Raw genomic sequence first — 25,499 nt, 5'->3', positions numbered from 1 at the left:
CTTTCAAGCTGCCACGGATACTTGACTGAACAAGTTAGCAGCTATGCAACCCGCATACGAGGTGGATTGTGGGGCCCCGACGACACCACATCGTTCAGGTACACTGAAGTCATCTTCTGATGGTCTGTGATCCTCAGGTGAGGCCACTGTTTTTGTAGTCCGACGAGGCGCTTCGAGAGCACCATTTTTTTTTTTGAAAGGGTTCTGCTCACTTTTCTTGCCTCCCCGAATTCATCCAGGAGAGCTTATGCAGAGCTAGTTTCTTTGCATTTTCTCTCGTCCAACGAATTACGGTCTTCAGATGCTGACGGCTGTCTCTCCTCCTGAAAACAACTTGTGTCAACCTTTTCAGTGGGCTCTCTAAAGGGTGGGAATATGGAATGTTTAGCTCCTTTATAAGCTGCAGCTTGAGAAATAGCAGTAAACAAACCCACCAGCTATTCTCCATTGTCCTACCCGGTGCGAGAACCACATTCGGAGCTACTATGATCCTCCTTTGTGGTGGGGTTCTTTTTCTTGGCGGCATGTCAAGGTCTTCCTCATCTGGAAGGGCTTGGTTCATGTTTTCACATATTAATGCTTCCGATACACGCATCTTGAAATCGAGGTAGTCCATGGTGTTCTTTCTTGGGAGCCCCATCGCTATTTCATCCACGCTGTACTGAAGCCACCGATTGGTGCAGTCCAGGTCTGACGTGTACAGGGTCGTACGCAGGGTCCACCAGCTCATTTGGCTTCTTTGTGCATGCAGAGCTAACATTCGGTCTGCTAAGTCTCTCTGGAGCTCATTCTCTGGAGCTGAATTCTCTGTTCTCCACAAAACGCGTCGCTGTGAAGTTTGCCTTATGCAGGTATACTCGCTTGTGAAATCTTCGGGCTTGATGTTTGCCGAGTCGATAACGTCGAGAACATTGCACAGTTTTCTGTTTACTGCTAGTTCCCGGAGATAGGGCTGTAAGAGCGGCAAGTTGTCCCCATTGTCTGGAAACGCAAAGACAGCTCTAGGCTTACAACAGCCGGTCGGAAGGTGTCCTGGCTCTCGGCACCGGAAAGAGACGATCGGCTTTTTAGCTTCAAAAGCCTTTTCCTTTCTAGCCTCTTCCTTTGTGCTGCTAGCATCTTCGTTTTTGAGTGCGGGAGGGCTATTCGACGAAATGCTTCTCTCGGAGTTGGTGGTTCTCTCATTTGAAGGAAAGCGCACCCGACTATCTTTCTCAGATTTAGCCATGGGTCGAACGCGTGTTACTTTGTAAGGCTGCAGAAGATCTTCAGTTTTAATTTTTCTTGGCCCCGAAACCTCCTGATTGATAGTGGAATTATTGTCGGCACGCTTTGCCTCTGCAATTTGTAAGTCCAAATGCTTTAGAGAAAGTTGCCTTTCTTTGGCTTCCTTGAGATAAAGGTGTTCTCTTTCAGCCCTGTCGGCCTCCTCTGCAGCCTTCCTGATTCCCTCCTGAATCAAATCCCAGGTCTCTAAAATTTTGTCATCCTCAGCACCACTTCCCTCAATAGCCTCAATCAGCTGCGGCTTTCTGTGATTTTCCCCAACCTCAATACCCAGTTCTTCACACAGCAAAATCAACTCTGGCTTCTTTAGTTTGCTCAAATCCATGGCAATTCTCGAACGAGGACTTTCAAAACAAGTTGCTACATGAAATACTTTAGCGAGCACATGCAGAAAAATAATCTACAGGTTCTGATAAAATTTGCACAGTTATCAGCCTGGCAGACTCTCAAAGAAGGTCAAGTGCTCACCACTGCTGAAGCCAGGACCAAGCGTGGATGATCCCGCCGCTGCCAACCAGTTTATATATTTTGCCGTTCTGGTAGCGTGCTTCACCAGGCATTGGGTCCAGGAACACCGCCGCTGTGCCGATGGAGGAAGGAACGTGGGCCGGAGACTGGGAGTAGGAGAAACAAGGAGAAAACTATATTCGCATATTGACAACATTAGTTACAAATAAACATAAGCAGAGTAAAAGCTGAGAAGAGTCTCAGGGAATCGCTGTTCGATGATCGTGTCGAGTGCTTTATATAGTCTCTCTCCCGTTGTCTTCCTGTCTCGGGCGCCGCCTTTGGACGCAGCCAACGTCTCTTATTGGCTGGCTTTACCAGCTCTTGCCGAAATCGGGTACTCCTTAACGGCACTATCCTCGCCATCCTCTTGCTCGGCGGGGTCAATGGGATAATTCCTCAGGTTACCTCCTCACCCACAACTGGGCGCGCAGTTCAGCAAATGCAGCCGTCAGCTGATGACCCTTCAGGAAGCCGGCCAGGGGGCTCTCAAGGAAACGCCCAAAGGTGAACACTTGAAGCGGCGCCACCCGCGCCGTTGACAAAAGAGTGAAGCGTGGATAATTGACAGCCGCTCGTCTCCTTGCGTGGCGGCAGGCGTTGGGTGATGTCTCCCTGGTGGTGGTACATACATGGTCGCAGGATCATTACTGCTGCATTGGATGCTGCCTAAGGGAAACCCCTTAAGTCGGGAAAACAGCTGGTGGCAGTGACGCCACAGTGGAGGCAAGTGGAATAAAGGAGTCATCTAGACTCAGTGTCTCTGTCCGTTGTGTCGGGTGCCACCTTTCTTTTCGGGTGGTCACATGTGAGCGCGTACTCGGAGAAGCACCACTGTAGCAACCCTGCACTGCCTCTGGAAAAGGCTTAAGAGAAGACGGCTGTGGCGGGGGCACACAAAGGGGTGGGGGGGGGGTGGAGTCACAACAGCTCGTCCGCTGCTCGAAGAGGTCTCGCAGTGGTTGCAGCCAACGCTGCTCCCCACAGAGACCTGGAGTTGTGTCGGTTCTGCCTCTGGTCACAGCTGGGCCCAGTAAAAAATTCCAGAAATGTGCATGGCACATCAGTGGCACCCTGTGTACAGTTGTGTGCCCTCATCCTCTGCAGCTGAAACATTGCAGAGCTAGACGCTGCCTCTCACCAGGAGCCCTCATGAACATTTCCAAATGTGTTGGTGCAGTCCGCGTAGCCAGGAGGTCAGTAGTGGCTACCTGAACTGCTCTCCCTACATAGGAAATTATGCAGCATGCATGTTGCCTTCACTACGTTGTCCACATTTTCTGGCTCAAGGTGGATTCGTCTCTCAAAGATGCACCACCGAGATGCCAAGATTTCGAAAGCATTTTCAACACGGTGAATACAAGGGGGGTTCTGCGCACAAAAAGACAAGGACAAGAAGATAACACAACAAGCGCAGACTCGCGACTAACTTTATTTGAAAACACGATACTCCTTTTATAGTTTCAAACTGTCACATCACACACATGTGGAAACCAAAAACCTTTCTTCATTCTGATACAGTTTGATAGACGGGTCACTTACGCAATCTTTATCCTTCTGTTTGATACAGAACGCCTCCACCAACTCACACGCCACCTGGTCACTTTCATTCATTTTCAACACATCTTCTGTAAAAGAAACAATCACAATTTTGCTTGCGAAACTGACATTTTGTCAGTTTCGCAACTGACACTTGCGAAACTGACAGTTTTGCTTGCAAAACTGACTTTTTTCACACCACGCAAAGCCCTTTTGTGACCCCATACGCTGGTTCTAGCAGTTATAAAATATCACATGCCTGCAAGTCTAAATGCTAGCTGCAAATTGAGTGAGGCCAGAAGCACCACTATGCATAACGCACTATTTATGCTGCAGAACACCTAACAAGGACAACCTGCAGGAGCAGCAATGGAGGTGCCTCTCACTCACGCACCATACCATACCACACCATACCATACCACACCACTACCTGACACAGCCCAATTACAAGCCGTGCTCTACAGTACACTTAATAAGGGCAGCCTACAGGAGAAGGAATGAACTACATTTCCTGCATCGTGTGTGATAACTGCACCAAACACTAAAATTCATGGTCGCTATCGGTATGAATGACAGGAACCCCCGCATCATTCAGAAGCATATGTTTTAAGTAGTCCTGCTGCAAAAGTGTAGGTGCTGGAAAGCGCGTAGATGCAACAGATGCAGAGGTGCGGTGCTTTCTGGGCCAATAATCTGGCTGCTTCTCCAGGTTTTTCTCACCAGCAGTGTGTTTCAGTAGTGATGGCTGCTTGCCTAACATTTGCTTTGCAGCTTGCCTAGCCTCATGAACTTTCTTTTCGATTACTTCTACCAGTGATGGATCAGCCGAGTCATCCCCTGTGTTCATGAGCTCCTGTAGAAGAGCTGCAGTCGAGTGCCTTCCATTTCCGAACTTTGTGACTGAGGGTTAGAATCAGCCTGAATGCTAGCAAGAATCGCCTGAGGCTCATCTAATGGAAATGACCTACTCTGCGCAGAAGTTGAGGGAAGAGCTTCATCTTCATGAGGTGGGCTCTGAAACCCAGAATTTTGTTCTAGTTCCCACTGCGCAACAGCATGAATATCTTGCACAAATTCAAGCTGTTCCTGAAGTCGGCTCATGTACAATGGAACCTGTGGATACGAATTCGGCATTCGTGACAGCTCTTCCAGCAACCTGTGCATGCTGTGCTGCCCTCGACAACTATGTACTGATGTTGCTGCAAAGGTTCCGAATCCACAAGCCAGCCGCCATGAGGTGCTTTGCTAACACCGGATTTCGATATTGTGGCACCTGCACTGTGCTTTTTGAAGTTATCAGCTGTGCAGTGGTCTGCCCTGGGCCTCACCTCAGAAGCAAGCTGCTTCAGGAACCGCTCATTAGTGAACCTCCGCAAAGTAATCAACAGCTTGTCTAACCTCTGGCACTGCTTCCTCTTCAAGTAGCCCGTCTTGAGCTCATTATGCAAGTTCTCCAAATGGTGATTAGTAGTGAGACCGCTGCCTTCTCTATAGCAGGGTGCCCACTGCTGCTTCAGCAAGGTGCTTTAGGAGCCGCCCATTAGTGTACCTCTGCAAAGTAATCAACAGCTTGTCTAACCTCTGGAACTGTTTACTCTCCAAGTAGCCCGTCTCGAGCTCATTATGTAAGCTCCAAATGGTGATTAGTAGTGAGACCGCTGCCTTCTCTATAGCGGAGTGCCCACTGCTGCTTCAGCAAGCTGCTTCAGGAGGTGCTCATTAGTGAACCTGTGCAAAGTAATCAACAGCTTGTCTAACCTCTGGAACTGCTTCCTCTCCAAGTAGCCCATCTTGAGCTCATTATGTAAGCTCTCCAAATGGTGATTAGTAGTGAGACCGCTGCCTTCTCTATAGCAGAGTGCCCACTGCTGCTTCAGCAAGCTGCTTCAGGAGCCGCCCATTAGTGAACCTCTGCAAAGTAATCAGCAGCTTGTCTAACCTCTGAAACTGCTTCCTCTCCAAGTAGCCCGTCTTGAGCTCATTATGTAAGCTCACCAAATGGTGATTAGTAGTGAGACCGCTGCCTTCTCTATAGCAGAGTGCCCACTGCTGCTTCAGCAAGCTGCTTCAGGAGCCGCCCATTAGTGAACCTCTGCAAAGTAATCAACGGCTTGTCTAACCTCTGGCACTGCTTCCTCTCCAAGTAGCCCGTCTTGAGCTCATTATGTAAGCTCTCCAAATCAACGTTTATAGATACTTTTTTAGTTCCATAACTCCTCCTCTGAAAGCGGGCGCTGCTTGTACCCGGGCGGTGAGAGGGCGCTGCAGTCGAGGTTTGCGCGGTCGCCGGCGCGCGCGCTGCTCCTCTCCTGCAGTTACTACTTAGCCCGTGCGCGGGGTTGTCGTTGCCTTTTTTTGTCCATTTGTGTTCCTGTGCGCTCTGCGAACACGTGGTCCCCATCGTGCACTCAGAACAACAAACGCTGCTGGCCGTGAAGCAGCTTTCGAGCGCGACGATGCCCACTTGCTTCGTGCCCGGCTGTACCAGCGGGTACGAGAGCAACCCGGAGAAACGCCATCCGTACGGAAGCAAGAGCAAATATCAAACTCATTGCATCAAATCAAACCGTTGAGTCCCTGAGGGTGACATTGATGTCAGTGCTGTCCATTATAGACTTCCTACACAACAAGAGCCTCAGCTATATATACTCACAGCGAAGTTAAACCAAGACCCGCTTGAGGTAATTATACTGGCACGTTGAAAAAGCCTAGAAATGCTCATATATATTCTGTGTTTTTTTTTTTAATTCAGAGATTTTTTGGCCTAGTGAGATCATTAGAGGTGACGAAGACCACCCTACAGTGACCAAGTTCAGCCAATTATTTAGGCTGCTTTCTTTTACACACCTGTTGAAGTAGCTGTGAAAGGGAACTGTGAAACGGGAACTGATCGTGTCTTAATTAGTGCCTTCGAGAGCCTCGGAGAAAAGCGTCGCGACACCCTCATCCAGAAAAAGGCTAGAAAGAATAGATCTGGCAGGAGCTGATGACGATACTTTTCAGGGACCTCTCCGATGCCTCCAACGACCACAGATACTGTGTTCCATCACCAGAAGAAACAGCCTTGTACTATTTGGCAAGCTATGTGGCTTTCAAAATGAAAAATAAAGCGCAATATGGACTCTGTGATGCAATGTGACGCACTTGGCAGGCAGGATTCTCTGCCGCGTGAGGCTATGCTCATTATTGAGCGCGAGTATGTCTGTGGCAGACTCGCGTACCTTCCGAAAAGATGTTTGCCTGTGTAATTGCGGTAGAGGGTGCTATAAAACAGGATTGAAAGGGCGAGTTGTTCGGCGACCTGTTTTGGAACGTGCTGGATTCTCTTGTAAAAAAAGGCACGAATGGTGTTGGTTTACCAGAGCATGCTGAGGTGTTCACAGCTCAATTAATTTGCTTTTATTTAGTGACGCGCATGCACTTCTTTGCGCGAGCAAAGTGCTTGGAAAATAGTAGCGCCATTAGAGCTCGAAGAGAGCGAAAGCAGGCGAAGCTTGTCTGACAAATTAGTTGACAGAAAATCTGTCAGCAACAATATTTAGTGGATTTGTGAATAAAATTTTTCTATTTAAATGCCAAGGGCCTTGAATTACTCTTGCATTTCGCCTACACCGGTATCGAACTCGCGGCTTTCGGGAAAGCAGCCGCGGGCCATAGCCACCGAGACAGCAGCGGGTTTTATTTGCACCAGTATTGCTGTAATAAAACGTAAAAGTAATTTTGCGCGAAATGCGAGACACAACAGCCAGTCGCGAAAAACTGGTTAGGCGGATAATCCGAATCTATCGAAGTAGCAAGGTTAAGTTCATCTCACGAGAAGCAGAATCGAAGCATGCATGCATTTCGTCATTGCCCGTACAAAACGGCCGCTTGTGACACGGCTGAGAATACCGCTCTTAAGTTCGCAAACGCGCCAAGCACACATATGTTATGAAATACCTCCGGGCAAGAGCCGGAAACAAAAAACAGCAGTCGCGCAGCGATGATTCGAATGCGAGTGCTCGTGTAAAACGCTGCACGCTAGCAGACGACTCTCGCTCTCCTAGCTCAACCCGCGATTGCAGCGCCGCGGTGGCGGGGACGGCGACCGGCCGCCTGCTCCCTACGGGCGCTGCGAGGAGTTATGGAACTAAGAAAGTATCTATAAACATTGCTCCAAATGGTGATTAGTAGTGAGACCGATGCCTTCTCTATAGCAGAGTGCCCATTGCTGCTTCAGCAAGCTGCTTCAGGAGCCGCTCATTAGTGAACCTGTGCAAAGTAATCACAGCTTGTCTAACCTCTGGCACTGCTTCCTCTCCAAGTAGCCCGTCTTGAGCTCATTATGTAAGCTCTCCAAATGGTGATTAGTAGTGAGACCGATGCCTTCTCTATAGCAGAGTGCCCATTGCTGCTTCAGCAAGCTGCTTCAGGAGCCGCCCATTAGTGAACCTGTGCAAAGTAATCAACAGCTTGTCTAACCTCTGCAACTGCTTCCTCTCCAAGTAGCCCGTCTTGAGCTCATTATGTAAGCTCTCCAAATGGTGATTAGTAGTGAGACCGATGCCTTCTCTATAGCAGAGTGCCCATTGCTGCTTCAGCAAGCTGCTTCAGGAGCCGCCCATTAGTGAACCTGTGCAAAGTAATCAACAGCTTGTCTAACCTCTGGCACTGCTTCCTCTCCATGTAGACCGTCTTGAGCTCATTATGTAAGCTCGCCAAATGATGATTAGTAGTGAGACCGCTGCCTTCTCTATAGCAGAGTGCCCATTGCTGCTTCAGCAAGCTGCTTCAGGAGCCGCCCATTAGTGAACCTCTGCAAAGTAATCAACAGCTTGTGTAACCTCTGGCACTGCTTCCTCTCCATGTAGACCGTCTTGAGCTCATTATGTAAGCTCGCCAAATAATGATTAGTAGTGAGACCACTGCCTTCTCTATAGCAGAGTGCCCACTGCTGCTTCAGCAAGCTGCTTCAGGAGCCGCCCATTAGTGAACCTCTGCAAAGTAATCAACAGCTTGTCTAACCTCTGGCACTGCTTTCTCTCCAAGTAGCCCGTCTTGAGCTCATTATGTAAGCTCTCCAAATGGTGATTAGTAGTGAGACCGCTGCCTTCTCTATAGCAGAGTGCCCATTGCTGCTTCAGCAAGCTGCTTCAGGAGCCGCACATTAGTGAACCTCTGCAAAGTAATCAACAGCTTGTCTAACCTCTGGAACTGCTTCCTCTCCAAGTAGCCCGTCTTGAGCTCATTATGTAAGCTCTCCAAATGGTGATTAGTAGTGAGACTGATGCCTTCTCTATAGCAGAGTGCCCATTGCTGCTTCAGCAAGCTGCTTCAGGAGCCGCCCATTAGTGAACCTGTGCAAAGTAATCAACAGCTTGTCTAACCTCTGGAACTGCTTCCTCTCCAAGTAGCCCGTCTTGAGCTCATTATGTAAGCTCTCCAAATGGTGATTAGTAGTGAGACCGATGCCTTCTCTATAGCAGAGTGCCCATTGCTGCTTCAGCAAGCTGCTTCAGGAGCCGCCCATTAGTGAACCTGTGCAAAGTAATCAACAGCTTGTCTAACCTCTGGAACTGCTTCCTCTCCAAGTAGCCCGTCTTGAGCTCATTATGTAAGCTCTCCAAATGGTGATTAGTAGTGAGACCGATGCCTTCTCTATAGCAGAGTGCCCATTGCTGCTTCAGCAAGCTGCTTCAGGAGCCGCCCATTAGTGAACCTCTGCAAAGTAATCAACAGCTTGTCTAACCTCTGGAACTGCTTCCTCTCCAAGTAGCCCGTCTTGAGCTCACTATGTAAGCTCTCCAAATGGTGATTAGTAGTGAGACCGATGCCTTCTCTATAGCAGAGTGCCCATTGCTGCTTCAGCAAGCTGCTTCAGGAGCCGCCCATTAGTGAACCTCTGCAAAGTAATCAACAGCTTGTCTAACCTCTGGAACTGCTTCCTCTCCAAGTAGCCCATCTTGAGCTCATTATGTAAGCTCGCCAAATGATGATTAGTAGTGAGACCGCTGCCTTCTCTATAGCAGAGTGCCCACTGCTACTTCAGCAAGCTGCTTCAGGAGCCGCCCATTAGTGAACCTCTGCAAAGTAATCAACAGCTTGTCTAACCTCTGGCACTGCTTCCTCTCCAAGTAGCCCGTCTTGAGCTCATTATGTAAGCTCACCAAATGGTGATTAGTAGTGAGACCGCTGCCTTCTCTATAGCAGAGTGCCCATTGCTGCTTCAGGAGCCGCCCATTAGTGAACCTCTGCAAAGTAATCAACAGCTTGTCTAACCTCTGGCACTACTTCCTCTCCAAGTAGCCCGTCTTGAGCTCATTATGTAAGCTCACCAAATGGTGATTAGTAGTGAGACCGCTGCCTTCTCTATAGCAGAGTGCCCATTGCTGCTTCAGGAGCCGCCCATTAGTGAACCTCTGCAAAGTAATCAACAGCTTGTCTAACCTCTGGAACTGCTTCCTCTCCAAGTAGCCCGTCTTGAGCTCATTATGTAAGCTCTCCAAATGGTGATTAGTAGTGAGACCGCTGCCTTCTCTATAGCAGAGTGCCCACTGCTGCTTCAGCAAGCTGCTTCAGGAGCCGCCCATTAGTGAACCTCTGCAAAGTAATCAACAGCTTGTCTAACCTCTGGCACTGCTTCCTCTCCAAGTAGCCCGTCTTGAGCTCATTATGTAAGCTCTCCAAATGGTGATTAGTAGTGAGACCGATGCCTTCTCTATAGCAGAGTGCCCATTGCTGCTTCAGCAAGCTGCTTCAGGAGCCGCACATTAGTGAACCTCTGCAAAGTAATCAACAGCTTGTCTAACCTCTGGAACTGCTTCCTCTCCAAGTAGCCCGTCTTGAGCTCATTATGTAAGCTCTCCAAATGGTGATTAGTAGTGAGACCGCTGCCTTCTCTATAGCGGAGTGCCCACTGCTGCTTCAGCAAGCTGCTTCAGGAGGTGCTCATTAGTGAACCTGTGCAAAGTAATCACAGCTTGTCTAACCTCTGGCACTGCTTCCTCTACAAGTAGACCGTCTTGAGCTCATTATGTAAGGTTCCCAAATGGTGACTAGTAGTGAGACCGCTGCCTTTTCTATAGCAGAGTGCCCACTGCGGTGGGCGCTTTGCATACACCCTCTCAAAGTACTCGGTTAAGGCTCTGAGCTCCTCCACAAACTTTGACGCCAGAAATTTCGCAAGGACAGCCTCAAATTATGTTATGCTTGGGCAAAGCATCAAAGTGTGCAAAGTTTCCTTGACAAGTTTCTGATTTTCTGACCCTCTCACTTTACTGGCATTCAAGTTCCAATTACGCTTCACATGCCAAGCACAGAGCAAGCGTTTCTGTGGGCTCCCCATTACCCTTGCCCAAGCATTGTAATATGCTGGCGCATTGTCTGACATGAAGAGCTCAGTGCAAAGTGCCTGACCAAGTCTCTCCTTGATTGCCTGAAAAAAAACAACAACCATAGTTTCTTCTGTAGCACTTTTTGAAAGAAGGTACGCGCATGGAATGCCTGACCAGTCTTCGCCAATTACTAGCAGTGTTGTCAGATGAAGATCGTGTGAATTCGTTCCATGGGTAAAATCAATACAAACACTCTTCCTACCATATTCGAGCAGGAATTCCTTCTGAGTGCTGTTCATGAGAGCCATTTTAAACTTCCCAATGCCTTGTTCCGTAAGCAACTCTCTATCAGCATAGAGCAAAACTGAGGTTTCTTGACTCCCAGTAGTCCTTGCATGAGCACTTGACATCCTGCACATTTGTTGTCATTCAGCTCGAACAGCAGGGGCCTTTCCTCAGCTTTCCTTCCCGATGTGCGCTCTGGATGGGAGCATTGGCGGCAGTTGCGTGCTCGGTGCAGGGCTGCCCGTCTGCAGCAGTAGGTTCTTAGAGAGCCTCCACACGCAAGGTCCCTCTATGTTTTTAAAACTCAACAGCGTAGTGGACTCGGTGTGCCTTCGCAACTGACATTTTCATGTTGGCTCGGGTGCATTGCTGAACAAACACTTCAGATGCTCTCATGGCCTCTCAGTATCTAAGACTGCAGCAGGCAATATAGATAATATCGATGCACAAGTAGTACCAAGCCACCATTTTTGTGATGTCAACAAAAATAGGCTGTTGCTGGCGCAGTTTTCTTATCGTACTCAATTATAACATGCATTCATTTGAAGGTAATTTTTTTCTCGAAAAAAGGTGCAAGCTTGAATGGAGTGAACAAGATACGTTAGCATTGGTGGCCAAGCTAAGCCAAGCTAAGCAATACCAACCTGTAGCAATACCATCAAAGAGTGACAGCACACGCAGCCCCCGGCGCCGGTCAGGGGGCATTGGGCGCGGAACTGGCCCTGCCCCTTGGTGCTGAGGACGGAAGAAGTCCAGCAGCCGTGCCTCCCAGTCAGGCCGAGGCCAGAACACCAGTGGCACCTCCAGGCAGTGGCAGCTCCTGTCCACATGACGGTGGGGAGTCCCACCAGTCACCACTGATCATGATCACTAATTACAGTAGGCTGGTGAACTGAACAGGATAATGAAAACTCTTGTCTTATACAGAGTACCCCCAAAAAACATATGCAAGCATACCAAGCACATCCAAACAACTCTTCTGCAAAAATACTAAATGAAATGGTCTTCCAGTAAGAAAATAACTACAAAAAATAAGTTACTATCACCCTCTAAAAAATACACTCCTCGACACGCATTCAAAGCTGTGCATGGTAGTGCGCACTGCAAGCATCATATGAAACACACACTTTGTTCAAATAAATTAGGTTAATCATATAACACAGTTTCCCTACCAATTATTAAGTCAGTGCCTACCAATTAATATTACGCATATTTATTTTTCACTGACCTGAAGACAAGAAGCAGCTGCAATAAAACTGCCTTGGCAGCTTGACAGGGCTGATAGCCCATGATTTAAAGATGTTACTGCTTTAATATTTGTGCCCCATAGCACGGTATTGCCTTTTCAATCAATTTCTTGACCATTGACCTCTGAATTGCATCAACTTTGTGTGCTTTTGTCAAACCTTTTCTAGGTGAAGTCGCTGTGTGGTTGCTTTGGCAAGATAGTGCATCCTGATGTCCAGATATTTTGTACAATTGCCTTCACAAGGTGGAGTGAGTGGTTTTCAAGGGAAGGTTATCAATCATATGTTCATTAAGAACTCTGAAAAGGTCTTTACCTGTAAATGCTGTCATTGTAGCCACTGCAACCTTGTCTGCAAGTCTTTGTGACATCAAAGGAGAACAAGCTATGACTCGACGCAGTTCTTTCTCACAGTGCTGACAGATTGTGAGGACATCGTATGAAGGGTAGATTCAGCCACCATGTGATTTCCTTCGAATCGGGGAGTAGGTTTTGTTCTCATGATGTGATGCGGTTAGTGCATATACCCACTCATGACACTTCAGACTGGCTTGTAGAATTCCTTACTGCAAATCCAGCGATGTATGCAATGACAACCTTTGCAGTTTCTGAAATTTTTGCATGGATCAGAGCAGTAAGCATGCTCTTCAATAATGCTCGGCACGTTTTCAACAGAAGGCTCATTGTCTGTCGGGTTTTTGCGAGTGGTGGTCATGTTTATTACTTCTGTTGAAGATGGCTTCACAGATGAGCTCACGTAGAGAATGCTGATGCGCTGCTCAAGTGGAAGGAAGTTTCCACTGGCGACATCTTTCACCTCATTTTGGACTGTAAGCCGCTTGAATGTTGCTGCAAACTGCCAGGCAGCTGGATTATCATTGCAGTGCCCGAACGAACATATCGCTGCAAAGAACAGTCCAGGAGGGTCCTGGCTCAATTTTGAAGTAGGCAGATATGCATTATCCTGAGCTGAATGGGTGTACAAGGATATAACACTCTGCATGCAAGTTAAAAAGCCAATAAAGCCTGCCCTCCTGTTAGTTTCTGTGAGCAGTTTTTTTTGTGCTGGGTCTCGAATAGAGGAAAAAGCATTCCTTTGCCTTTTGCAAGTATGTGCTGACAGCAGCCACATTTTCAGGGCAGAGGGGCTGTTTCCAGCCTCTTTGTTTCAGGTGTCGTGAATTAAGAATACCAAGCACATTGTTCACATACCTCATAAACTCCTCTGTGGCTGCAGAATCTCGCAGGCTGGTCACTTTTAGTGCCCTGCATTCTTCAATAGCATCTGCTGCACATGTGCTGAACACTTGTGCTGCAAGGGGTAATACTTTCATTGGCTGAGATTTCCAGTTGATGTGGGGTTGCCTCAGTTTGTGTTGCCAAATGCAGTCCCTCTGAGTATGGCAACCCATGCAGCTGTTCAGTATGCTTCCACATTATTAGGCCTCCATTGGCATTTTCTAGAACTTTTTTGTCACACAGTGTGTTTCTGAGGAGTTTAAGCATGTGGCAGGCATCCAATAGAACAAACATTGTCCGATTCGTGACAGGGTGAGGAAAAGCTCTGAACGATCACCTTCTTCAGTATGGGATGAAGTTGGTCGCCCTCTGTGGTTTTTACCGGAAGAATGTGTGCTACCTCCCTGAATGAGCGTAGCAGACTTTGTACCATGAACACGTGTACCGATGTGGCTGCCTCGATGGAATTCACTGCAGCACCGCGTATGCTTCCCCCCTTGTAAACAAAACAAGGCTTGATATGAATTTCGTCAAGCATCAACGTCACTGTCTTTTCATGTGGCTGGTGCCGACAATTTTTCATATAGCTTAATGCGCAGAACAGCCGGCACACCGAAAAAATCCCGAAAAGTAGGCAGGAATGCACGGGGACAAAAACAGTTTATGACAGGCTGTCGAATCCTGCCAGAGAGACAAGAAAAATTTGTTGGGTGCACTGTAGCAGATATGGGTGACAACCGTTGAGCTCGCCACAAAACGTGTTTTCACTTACCTATGTCATTAATTTCTTTAAGTGCGTCCCTCACTTCTTCCCACAGGGACTCTTTGGTTGTTTTATTTCGAAAATTATTATCTTTAACGTCCCACAGGAGTGGGCGCTTTGAAACCTTGTTGACAAGCGCCTCGTTGAAGAGCCCATGCGACATGTTACCGTGTTGCCGGAAGCACGTGTAGTAAACAAACATTGTCTTTCCCGCACTAGTCCTCCTCTTGTCACGTGGCTTTTCCGCCGCGCAGTCATTGGTCAGCGGGCGGAGCTGTCGCAGCAAAAAATTTCCAATCTGTTGGAACCTCTGTCGAAACAGGTTTTTACGCCGCACCGACAGGAATCGCAAGCATTTTCGTTTGCATGTGAAACAGCCTTAAAGCAAGGTGATGGACTGTCATCTAATATAACGGATGAGAAGGAAACGTGCAACTACAATTAGTGATCTGCATGGTTGAGCCACTGCCCAAACATTATGGCGTGCTGACATCAGGCAGGCCTAACTGCCAGTGGACTTGGCCTTCAGCACTGAAAACATCCACAAATGTGCCTCGCACATCAGTGGCACCCTGTGCACAGTTGAGTGCCCTCGTCCTCTGCAACTGGAACATTGCAGAGCTAGACGCTGCCTCTCGCCCGGAGCCTTATCGAACATTTCCACATGTATCGGTGCAGGCAGCGTAGCCAGGGGGTCAGTAGTAGCCAGCTGAACTGCTCTCCCTACAAAGGAAACTATGCAGCATGCATGTTGCCTTCACTACGTTGTCCACATTTTTTGGCTCCAGGTTGATTTGGCTCTCAAAGATGCGCCACCGAGATGCCAAGATGCCGAAAGCATTTTCAACATGTCTTCTGTAAGAGAAACAATCAGAATTTTGCTTGCAAAACTGATATGTGTCTCACTTTTTTCACACCAAGCAAAGCCCTTTTGTGACTCGATATGCTGGTTCTAGCAATTAAAAAGTATTGTACGCCTGCAAGTCTATAATGCTAACTGCAAATTGAGTGAGGCTAGAAGCACAGTTAAATTAACTGTTAGGCTCTCACTTGAGTGATACATACCGTACACGGCTGAGGCGGTAGTTGAACACCACCTCTTTGGCATCTGTGCGGCTCCCTGGCAGTGGCCGCATGAAATCTGGGCGCAACTGGAAGGCCCCATCGCCAAAGAAAACAGGAGGGCATGCCTTCTCTGACTTTGGCAGTCGAGCTGCACGAGGCAGATTGAGCTTGCCCTGATGCAGATGTTGGCCAATGGGGGAATCCTTAAAGATGCCCCCATCTCTGAGTCTCCCAGGTGCACCTGCGTCCACCAGCTGAAAAGATACCTGCTGTCCACTACGGCTAGCAGAACGATGGAATGGGTACCGTGGAAATAAGTGCGAATGCGAACAGTGAAGGCTGGGGTCCACAGGCGTCACTAGAGTGAACAGTACCCAGTGCAGTAACCTGGCATGTCCTCCCACCTTCTACCACGTTCTGATGCTCGCTCCGTACCCACAGCAGTTGACACCCCTCTCCCGTAGTGAGTTTACTGCTGGAGTGTCATTAGCTTTGTTTCTTGCAGTGCGTTACAGTTATTGCAACCTAGTGGTTTTTGCAACAACAACAAAAAAAAACTTTGCGTCCTCAGAGTACACACTTGCAGTCATGCCACACAAAACACCAGTTCAGACCCCTCACAAATTCATTACACTGTAGTGTTAAGTGTGGAATTTGGCGTTTCACACTGCTGCACAAAATTATTTCTTCTGTTTTTTCACACACACTGAGTTGGATTGTATAACTTATATTTCCAACAGTTTGAGGGGCCGTAGGCCCCTTGCCTTAACACACAAAGAAAAGCACAGCTGCCTTCCGTCCTGGAGGTAAGTGGTCATTTGCGACCACTTCCAAAACAATTATTTTTCTGCCATAACATGATTATGCTACTAATTTCCACTTATCAAGACCACACATTGAAAATATATATTGAAAACAGGATAGCGCTTGTCCGGTCTCAACCCTTTATTTGTGTCTGTAGCTTTTTTTCTCCCTCTTTAATCATCGTGAACCTTTATCAGCTCGCCCAGCTCAACATTCTGCTATTCACCTTTGCTATCCATGGTTTCATCTATTGCAGGCTTCCTTAAAATGCGTGCCATAACAAGCCCCTCATGTCCCTGCCCTTCTCTGTTCAAGTACCTGCTTCATGTCGCATTTCCTTAACTGATGCTTTCATAGCTGTTAAGGTCCTGCTTTTTCTTGCACTAGCTCAGTGTGACTGTTTCACAGTCATACCTGACCCTTTCCACAATGCTCGTTGGGCCTTGACAGCAGTGCAACAAAATTATTAATCCTTTTTTTTTACGTCAGAACATACAAATACTTTGCTTTCATAACTTATAGTTGAAATAAAGGCTTCCAGTATTCTCAGGGCGTTTCGTGTCAATGTGTTTCCCATGCAACGCTTCCAGGCTAGTTTGGGAATTGCCACCTACTCCATAAGTCTGCAGTAATTTGCCTCCATTCATTCTTGGTTGGAGCCTGCAGTACGGAGGACTAGATCTTAAAGAACATAGCAACAGCAAACTACATTGCACTGACCTGATGTGCACGGTGACGGAAATTCTGGTGGCACTGCAGGATACTCCTCACAAGCAGGTGCTGCCTTCTTCAAGAATTTCCTTTTTGTGGACTCTGCTCATCTGAGTCCGATTCCACCAAACACCGCCTTGGCTTAAATATGTGCCTCCTCTTGTTCTCTTCATTACTGGATGCCAGATCCGAAGTGAACTGTGCTCTGTCGAGGTGTCTTCTTGCAGCTTCGTATGTTGCTAAAAACAAAACAAAAAGAAGTGAATCTCACATACCCACACAAGAATAAGGGACACATGTTTTGGAATAAACTACAGACTTCAACTAGTAATCTAGCATTCTGACTTGTAAACACCAAACTGAGATTCAATAAGGTTACCCTTTAAAGAGAAATAGTCGGCAGATATTTCAACAAAACAAAGCTTCATTGGTACCTGCTATGTCTCAATTCCTCCACAAGCTTTTCCTTCCTTCAACATAGCAGTGTGCTGGGCTCTGATAAGAAATGCAAGTGCGCAGTACTGGTGGCGTCCATAGAACGTTCTCTGCAGAGTTAAGGGCCAATGTCTTGTCTTTTTTACCATTTTCTGCGATAGTACTGGTGAAATGTGCAACGCTTCATACGTTTTACATTTGGTCATGATTGGCCGCAACGTCCGCGAATAACGCCAGCTTGCTGTGGTAGGGTGGCGATGAAGACGCTTTATCGAGGCAACGGCAGCAGCTTCAACCTAGCAACAGGCCAGAGCAGTGGGTAATTATGGCTCAGCTCCGCAGCCAAGGCAGCTTTACGAAGGTGAAGGAGGCTGAACTAATATCGCTCTGCCAAAAACATCCGGTACTCTGGCACAACACCCACCCTAATTATTGAAACGAGGATAAGCGCAAGACCGCCATGCAGATCATAGCTGCAGGCATGAATAACGAGTTCGAGAGTGAGTAGCGGATGCTTTTTCCTGTGTTTAGTGTGATACATGTCTAGACGTCGTTGCTTCTGCTGCATGGCCGCTTGCTTGCGGTAGAAACGGTGAGTGCGAGGTATCGGGTTTTAGAAATGTGCTGATCTCAGGCGCCCACGAACCATCCTGGTAGGTCTGGAAGCCGTCGCCTGGCGCTCCTAGCCCTTTCTCAAGCATTATCGCGCCAGTGGCAGGCTGGGACCCAATCCCAGCACACGCTGCCACGTTTCGATAGGTGAAATGCGAAACCTTCACACTTGCCGTCGCGTTGCCCGGTGATTTAGGTGCTCGCCTACTGAGCCGGAGTTATGTGTCAATTGGTTTGCCTGCTTTAGTGGTGTTGTGAAGTGTGAGACGCAAATAGGTCTTGCAAGTGTCTAGAGTTTGACGACCACTTTCGCAGACTCATTCCGCAAGCTCCAAGTATATCGTCTGACAGCGCGAAAATCTCCTCCGCATCCTTTTCATTGTCTGCCCCAAACAACAGGTCGTCGACGTAGAATGACTCCGACAGAAGCGCAGCTACCTTTTGATTTGGCTCCTCAACGTTCTTAAGGTGGTACTGCAGAGTTGCATTTAGCAGGAAAGGAATAGCCTTGGTGCCGAACGGCACACGCTTCATTTGCCACTCTTCTACTTCAGGGTCAGGTTCCTCGTTTGTCGGCAAGCCCTTAAACCAGAGATAACGGAGGGAGTCTCTGTCCTCTTTTCGGACACTGTCAAAGCGATCGAATGCAGTCGAAAACGGATCAGCAGCTTGACCAGATCCGCAAGAACACAGCCCTTTCTCCAAATGTTCGTTCAGGGAGGAAGACCCTTTCTCATGTGAGGAGGTGTCAAAGACTATGCGTAGCTTTGTCGTTCTTGAGTCGCTGCGTAAAACAGCGTGGTGTGGCTTGTAATAAACCGGATCAGTGGCTTGTTCGTCAGGGGTTACACTCTCGGCTTAGCCCATATCTATGTAGCTCCGCATTGTACTTTCGTAGTCCGCGCCGAACTCCGGAGTGCGCTGAATTCTTTTCCCCAGGCTCTTTAGTCGCTTTAGTGCCTGGGAGCAGTTGTCACAAAGATGTCCACTGTTTTCTTTCCAAGGAAGGGCAACTTCGTAGCGGCCGTTCTTCATACTGATGTTACTTTCAAACTGATGAACAATCGCTTCCGCTTCCTCATTCGGCGCTCCGGTGTGGTGCTTTCCAGATCCCAGAAGCTCTTTACAAGTCTTTCAGTGTTTTCAAGGACTGTGCTTACCCTCAAGACACAAAGGTTGGCTGAATTGTCAACTGAGGTATGCACTGATATTGGACCCTGAAACATCCAACCGAAGACCGACCCCAGGGCAACCAAGTCAGCGTTTTGCTGGGAACGTTGAATTTCGCCCGTCATAAATTTCCACAGGTGTTCAGTGCCAATGAGAAGACCAATTCCGGGTACCACTGGCATGCCCGGCAACAAAAGCTTGTCCTCTATGGGCCGTCCTGTCTCTTCTATTGCTCTGACAAAGTCGTTTTCGGCAGGCACCTGGACTATGTCGTTGCAGATCAAAGGAACCTCAATGGCCTCTATAATGTATTCCTTGTCATCGTACTGGCTGCGAAGACGCACTTCGACAAGACGCCGTTTTTCTGTTGCTGATGTGGCTGTCCCGAACGTACTCAGCTGGAGAGCGGTCTTTCCACTTTCTTTGAGGCCCAGAAATTTCGAGATGTCCTCACGGATAAAAGTGCAATTACTGCCCCCATCCACGATGCCTCGAATGTAACCGCACCGACCTTCTCCAATAGCCCAAATCCGGCAGGTTTGCAGAAGAATTTCATTGTTGAGGGAATTACGGCTGCTAATATCCAATCTTGGAGTCTCCTCTAGTTTCTTCGGTTTTCAGTTTGGGTCGCATACTGATAGCACATGTCTACCGCTACACTTTCCGCATTTCAGTCGGCGGCGGCAATCCTTCGAACGATGTCCTCTGAAGGTACATCGGAAGCAGCGGTTGTCATTTTTCAGTCTTCGCAATCTTTCTTCCCGATTTATTTCACTGTCGCAATCCGCTGCGTTGTGAGTAAGTGAGCCGCAGAAAAAGCACTGTTCCCTTACTTGCGAAGTTGCGTGCAGTACAGCAGACGTCGGAGGGAGAGGCAACTGTTTCCTTTCGCTTTCCTGTCTGCCTCGCTTGTTCTCTCTAGTACTGCCAATTCCGATCTTTTCTCTGCTTTCAACTTCGACTGTCAAAAATTTCAGAAGTTGCTCCAGCTCACCGTCTGTAGGGCCCGTGGCAGATGTAGCCTCACCATTCTGAGCGTCGCTAGGCGAATGTGACAAGTCCAGAGTATTGGCCAGCCGTTTATAATATTCAACGACGATGCTGGCAGGTAGGGCTTTCAGGAGAATGTCTGTCATCATGGCAGAGTAGGTGGTTGAGCTCACCTTAAGTCCATTCAGTCCGCGCTTATGGCATTGAACGTGATCCAGGAGCTTCCGCACACCTCGCACATCGTCCGATGATGTCACGGATGGTAGGGATCTCAAGTGGGCGAGGTGCTCCTGGATAATCTGTCGGGTGTCGCCAAAGCACTTGGACAGAATGGTCACTGCGTCGTCGTAGCATTCTCCTGTCGCCTGTAATCCGGCTATCGATGATGCCACCGCTCCGCTCAGAAGGCTCCTCAAGTAATGAAACTTTTCGCCCTTGGTGAGGTTTCCATTCTCGTCAACGGCTTCTCTGAACTGCTCCCAAAAGCCACGCCACTGTCGAAGCTCACCGTTGAATGTCTGCAGCTGAAGGGTGGGCAGCTTGACTGCACTGCGATGAGTAGCTTCGCCACCGCCATGTTGGCTTCCCTGTTGTGGCTCTGCCGTCTCTGTCGTCAGTAGGCGCGGAGCTCTCAGCAGTTCGGTTTCTTTCGCCTTGAGCTGTCCAAGCATGCCCCTGGCTGCATCCTCGTACCGCATCACAGTTTCAAACTCGGAAGCGAAGTCTTCATCTGCAACGGCAGCTTCCAATTCGGTGTTCAATTTGAGCAGTTCGTCGTTGTTGGCCGCAAGTCTCAATGAGGGAGCACAGCGTTCCGACGTCTGTCGTGCCCAGAGCTACCTTGGCCTTGTTGATGAGCTTGGTGTTTTGCTGTCGACGCGCTGTTCTCTTTTCTTTCGCCTTCTGCATGCTTGTGTCGAATGAAGACCGTGGCGTCACTCACTTTTTCCATTACCGTCGCAGCCTGGTTCCAGCTTTCCGAAGTTCTCCGAGTCCTGAAGATAGCAGTTCCCGGGTTTCAGCACCATGTGTTGCAAAATGTGAGAGGACTCGAATGTTGCGATGGTGAATATTGATGACAGTGAAGACACGGAGACGAATTCTTTGGCAAACAAACAAGGAACACTGTAATTAACTTTACGGACATATACACAAAGGAGTGGTCGGACGGAACACACAACACAAACGTCTTCCTTTCTTGTCGTCGACGAGGCGACTGTCTTGCCGAGAGGGCCCGGCCGATTTTTTCCTGCCCAGGCCGTTTCGCGCCCAAACTCGCCTCGCAGGCGCCGTGAACGAAACCCGATCCTGGGCCAGCCACAAGCGCTCAAAACAGGGAGCGTCCCCGCACTGTCTGGTCCCCTTTGGCCCCCCCATCGTGCACACGGGCATAGGGAAAAACACACACACGTAAAGGAGGGCACACGGGCGACGACAAACACAGACACGTTCAAACGACGCCGTTCGTGGAAGACGCACACTCCCCGTTCCCCAAGAAGAAAAAAAGGAAAGACACAACAAGTGGTAACTTTTGTCTTGTAGCAAGTTTTACGACGCTTACTTGATCCAGCCGCGAATGATGCAACTCTGATCGTCTGTGCCGAGATTGGCAAACAAAGCCGCCAACATCGGATGGCCGGCGAAGGGCGGCACTGGCGCCATGGAAGAATTTTTAGTTTCTTCACTGGAGCATGTGCACAATAACCAGCAACATACGCTATGACTGGTAGCATAGGCTCCTTTCACTTCACATCATCTCCCGTCACCGTAGCATCAAACTGCTTGACAATGGCTTGCAGATCAGTGGTGGAATCACAAGGTGCAACGGCGTCCAGTTCGCACAGGTCAAGAAGCTTTTGGAGTCTCAGCTTCTGCTCAGATTCATATATCTGGTGTACTGACACGTGGTACTGAGCTCCAGACAACTGTCTGCATCTGGCAAACCAGTCCTCCAAAAATAGTTGAAGCCGAGCTCTTCAATACTGTATGTTGACACCTCAACAAGAGCATCTGAGGTACGACGCAGTGGTCGCCTTGCCATTATGATGCTTCAAGCTCTCCCAGTGGACCAACCAGTCTACAGTCTTGTTCAGAAACTCAGTCTGGTCGTAAGGCAGTTTGTTTACGGGCACTTGCAACGTGTCTCGGAGGCGTTGACTTTTGAACGATGTCTTGGCATTCACTATATTCCACCACGTCAAGACAGTGTTAATAAATTCTGATGTGCCATTATGTTCGAGTGCCACTTTGGTAGCCTTTAGCGCGCTGCCAAAATTTTTTTCTTCCTTATAAAACTTGCAAAGAGTGCTAAAGGAAGCTGTAAGCACAGATTGGTTTTCTGAAGGGGCATTGAAATCTGGAAAGAAGGTACACCTCCACTGTTGCGCTGGTTCAGCCAGTTATTTCGGATGCACATCAAGATGCGTCCAGAATAAAAAACAACGGTCTTGAAGGGTCTAGTGGGTTCTTGTACACAATGCTCATCAGTGGAGGACTGGCGAAAAATAACATGACCTTGCGGTTGACGGAGTTGTGTGACACCACAGCACCACTCGGATGCCAAAGTTCTCCAGCTGCTTTATCAGCACGTCGAGAAACTCATGGAGCTGTTTTGCTTCTATCTATGCCACTGGAAGTATGTGCGCGACATTTGGAAGACAGCAAGCTTTGTATCATGAAGACGTATGCAGCTTTGAGAAAACAATGAAAGAAGTTTCACAGCACAGCCTCAATTTATTTTCAACAATTTAAGGCATGAAATTTGTACTAGAACCCTCCAGGCACATGGCCTTTTCTTCATGGCCTGGCGGAAATTCTCTGCATTTGTGTGCTTCTTGTCGGATGCCTTGAGCTGGCACTGATCTTTCTCAACACATCTTCGAAGCACCTCACTGCTTCTCTTGATGTTCAGCTTCTCAAGAATTGCCTTAGTGACACATTCTTTTCTAGAATTAAATCTCAGTACCGCTTCAGTGACAACGGCCTCCACTGTGAATAGTGCCTCACCTTTGGTACAAGTAGCCAGATGATAGAGTGCAGACTTTCGTTTGCATTCTGTGTTTTTCCTCTCTGACAGCACTCTAGCAGTCTCCTGTCAGAGAGACACCTGTAGACTGGCAGCAAGGCTTGTGCAACATGCAGAGGCAGGTTGTACTTGTGTCCTGGTGGAGTTTCTTGCTTTGCCGCAGCCCTGTTGAAGCTGCACCAAGACTGTTCGCCTTTCGGACACCTTGAGTGGTTTGGGCTTGCTTCTGTTGACGTAATGTGGTAGTATGTTGCAAGAACAGCGCTTTGCATCTCATCAATGCTGCCTTGAGTGCTGTGCCATAGTAATTGATGAGTTTTGTTACAAGGTCTCCGTTCTGTTTCCCTTTGCCACCAAGGCTCTGCTTTCCTTCTCCCCTGTTTTTGAGCAGAAGGCTTCGAAGGGCTGCACCCATTCGTTTGTGAACATGGTTCACACAGTCTTCCTTCTCTATACTCAAGTAGCCGTATACTTTTTCTTCTTGGAGACTGTTAAAAGCCCTACTGTCTCCATCACACAACATTGTGCTGTATCTCAGTCCATGTTTTTCAAAAGACTGCCTAAAAAGAACTTTCACAGCCTCCACCTCCATTTGGCCAGGCTTGCTTGAAGTGTTTTTTTGGCACTTGCGGCTGGCTTTCCATTCTAGGTACTTAGGGTCCCCATCTTTGGGGCCGAGCTGACACCCTAAGCAGTAGTTTGGTAACACCACGAAGTCAAGCACATATCCCGTAAATAGTTCGATAACAGTTCCCACGCAGATGTGCGATGAATGATCCCTAGTCAACCAAATTCCGTCAAATGATCCAGACTTTATAATATGGTAGGTATGTTACTAGGTAACTGGCTTCACTGAAGAGCAAAGTTGTGACTTACACTTGCCGATGCCATATTTGACCAACTGTCACGCTTCGGGCATCCACTCAGCAGAAATACCAATTCCCAATAGTGGACCCATCATGGCACATAGACATCATCTTGTCCGGCTCCCGATTTTTCACTCGCTTTCACTTTGCGGTTTTCGCACTGGAACTGCGAGCGCAGGTTTGAAAATCTCACCGTGACTTCTGTGGCTGCACAAATAAGGGATCACCTCTTTAGATATCTTGAAGAACAATAGACAATGATGGCCAGCACGACACCATACCTAATTTTATCTACAGTGCTGCTAAATACAAGTTCCAGTTGTAGCAGAGTGGGGTCTACACATTAACAATAGAAAGAAATAATAAGGCTAAAACAGAACACATCCTGCCAAAAATACGACTCAGAAATGGTACGATTGCAAGGCAAAACCGAACAATTACAACTGTAACAAGCTTGACAAATTTGCAAGACCAGCACAAAAAACGGAACACACAGAATTAAACGGGCTATATGTGTGTACTTCTATGCATCCCATATTTTGCGCTGCTGTTCACACAATGCATTGCCACCCCGACCGGCTTTCTGCCCAGTTGAAGAATAATTGGAGATGTTTCATCTTTAGTACACAGCAGTACAAAGCACGCCACAATCTCAGCAAATTCATCGACTTTGTTCCGCCTTGTCAGAGTAAAAAAATGTATAATTATACACATCATTCTTGCAATGAAACTGGAACGCAGTTAGATTATTTTGATTGCTATTTAATAGGGAAACAAATGCAGCACTGCTTTCTTGTTCATCTCACGTTCAAAAGTAGCAGGACAGGTAACTCGCGCTCACCTGTGAAATCCAGTCCCAATTGGGTAGCGATCTCTTGATACGCAGATTCTTTCAAGTCACGCCGATGGTATTTTTGGTCTGTTATATCCCATAAATATCGCCTCTCTTCAGCCATCCCGATCAGGTCACTTTCCTGGCCGCAGGAGAACGACGGCAGCATGTTTGCGCGAGCAACTGGCACACTCGTCTGCTGCACGAGTGGTTCTATCTTGCGGCCGAGGCAGTCTCTGCACACGGCACAAGATGTTCCTTTTGGCTCCCTACAAACCCGCGTTCGTCAGAAGTGTACGCTTGCTCACAAGAATGTGACAAGGATCGTAGGAAACGTGCTTCTCCGCGGCGGTGGCGTCTGCAGCCTGCCCGTTTACATGCACCCGCCTGCAAGACGCCGTACCACGGCAGATAGCATTGCGACAAAAAGAAACGGTCATGTTTGCACTTTGCAAATGACATTTCCAAGAATGGAAGGTACAAAAGCGGTGAACCACCGCAAAGTGCCTGCTTTGGTTGGTGGGGTGTCTCCAGGAAATTCGCCCGGCCGGCGAACAGTGGCAGCCGGGTACACGAACGCTGTTTGTTTATTGTTCCGGTTTCCGAAAGCTGTCATACTGATTCAACACCGCAGCAACCTGTCTCGTTTCTCTGCCGTTCATCCAGTGTAACAAGAAGTTGTGGGACAAGTTGGTTAGGCGACTTGTTGACGGCTCGCTTGTGAACCTGTTTGGTTGATGTCATTGTACTGTTTCCGCAGTGTGACACGGGCTTTACCGGCCCTTGGTGAGGGTTTCAAATTGGGCTAGT

General features: G+C 48.1%; 2 protein-coding genes across 3 annotated transcripts in view; one reads left to right on the top strand and one right to left on the bottom strand.

The window, feature by feature from the left end:
* Positions 1 to 25,499, top strand: part of LOC149327650 (uncharacterized) — a 110,611-nt gene that overhangs the window by 68,787 nt on the left and 16,325 nt on the right. The window lies entirely within an intron of this gene.
* LOC149327652 (uncharacterized) lies at positions 520 to 16,643 on the bottom strand. The gene is made up of 3 exons (XM_089565139.1): positions 13,390 to 16,643; positions 11,576 to 11,751; positions 520 to 1,901 (listed from the first exon to the last, which is right to left on the bottom strand). The coding sequence occupies exons 1-3, from the start codon at positions 13,587 to 13,589 to the stop codon at positions 1,837 to 1,839; spliced, it is 441 nt and encodes a 146-aa protein (XP_089421265.1). The 5' UTR covers positions 13,590 to 16,643; the 3' UTR covers positions 520 to 1,836.

This window comes from Amblyomma mixtum, chromosome 10 (genome assembly GCF_055824585.1).
Source record: "Amblyomma mixtum isolate Tamu chromosome 10, ASM5582458v1, whole genome shotgun sequence".
Classification (NCBI taxonomy): Eukaryota; Metazoa; Arthropoda; class Arachnida; order Ixodida; family Ixodidae; genus Amblyomma; species Amblyomma mixtum.
Note: the sequence above shows the minus strand (reverse complement) of the source record. Positions and strands in the feature narration are given on the sequence as shown.

Bases quoted from the DNA above. Each gene is read 5' to 3' on its own strand.
- LOC149327652 (XM_089565139.1), bottom strand. From the start codon at position 13,589: ATGGGTTGCCATACTCAGAGGGACTGCATTTGGCAACACAAACTGAGG. The intron at 11,752-13,389 runs GTATGTGAACAA...TCATGTGGACAG, and splicing joins GCCACAGAGGAGTTTATGAG to GAGCTGCCACTGCCTGGAGG. The intron at 1,902-11,575 runs GTTGGTATTGCT...TCCTACTCCCAG, and splicing joins CTTTGATGGTATTGCTACAG to TCTCCGGCCCACGTTCCTTC.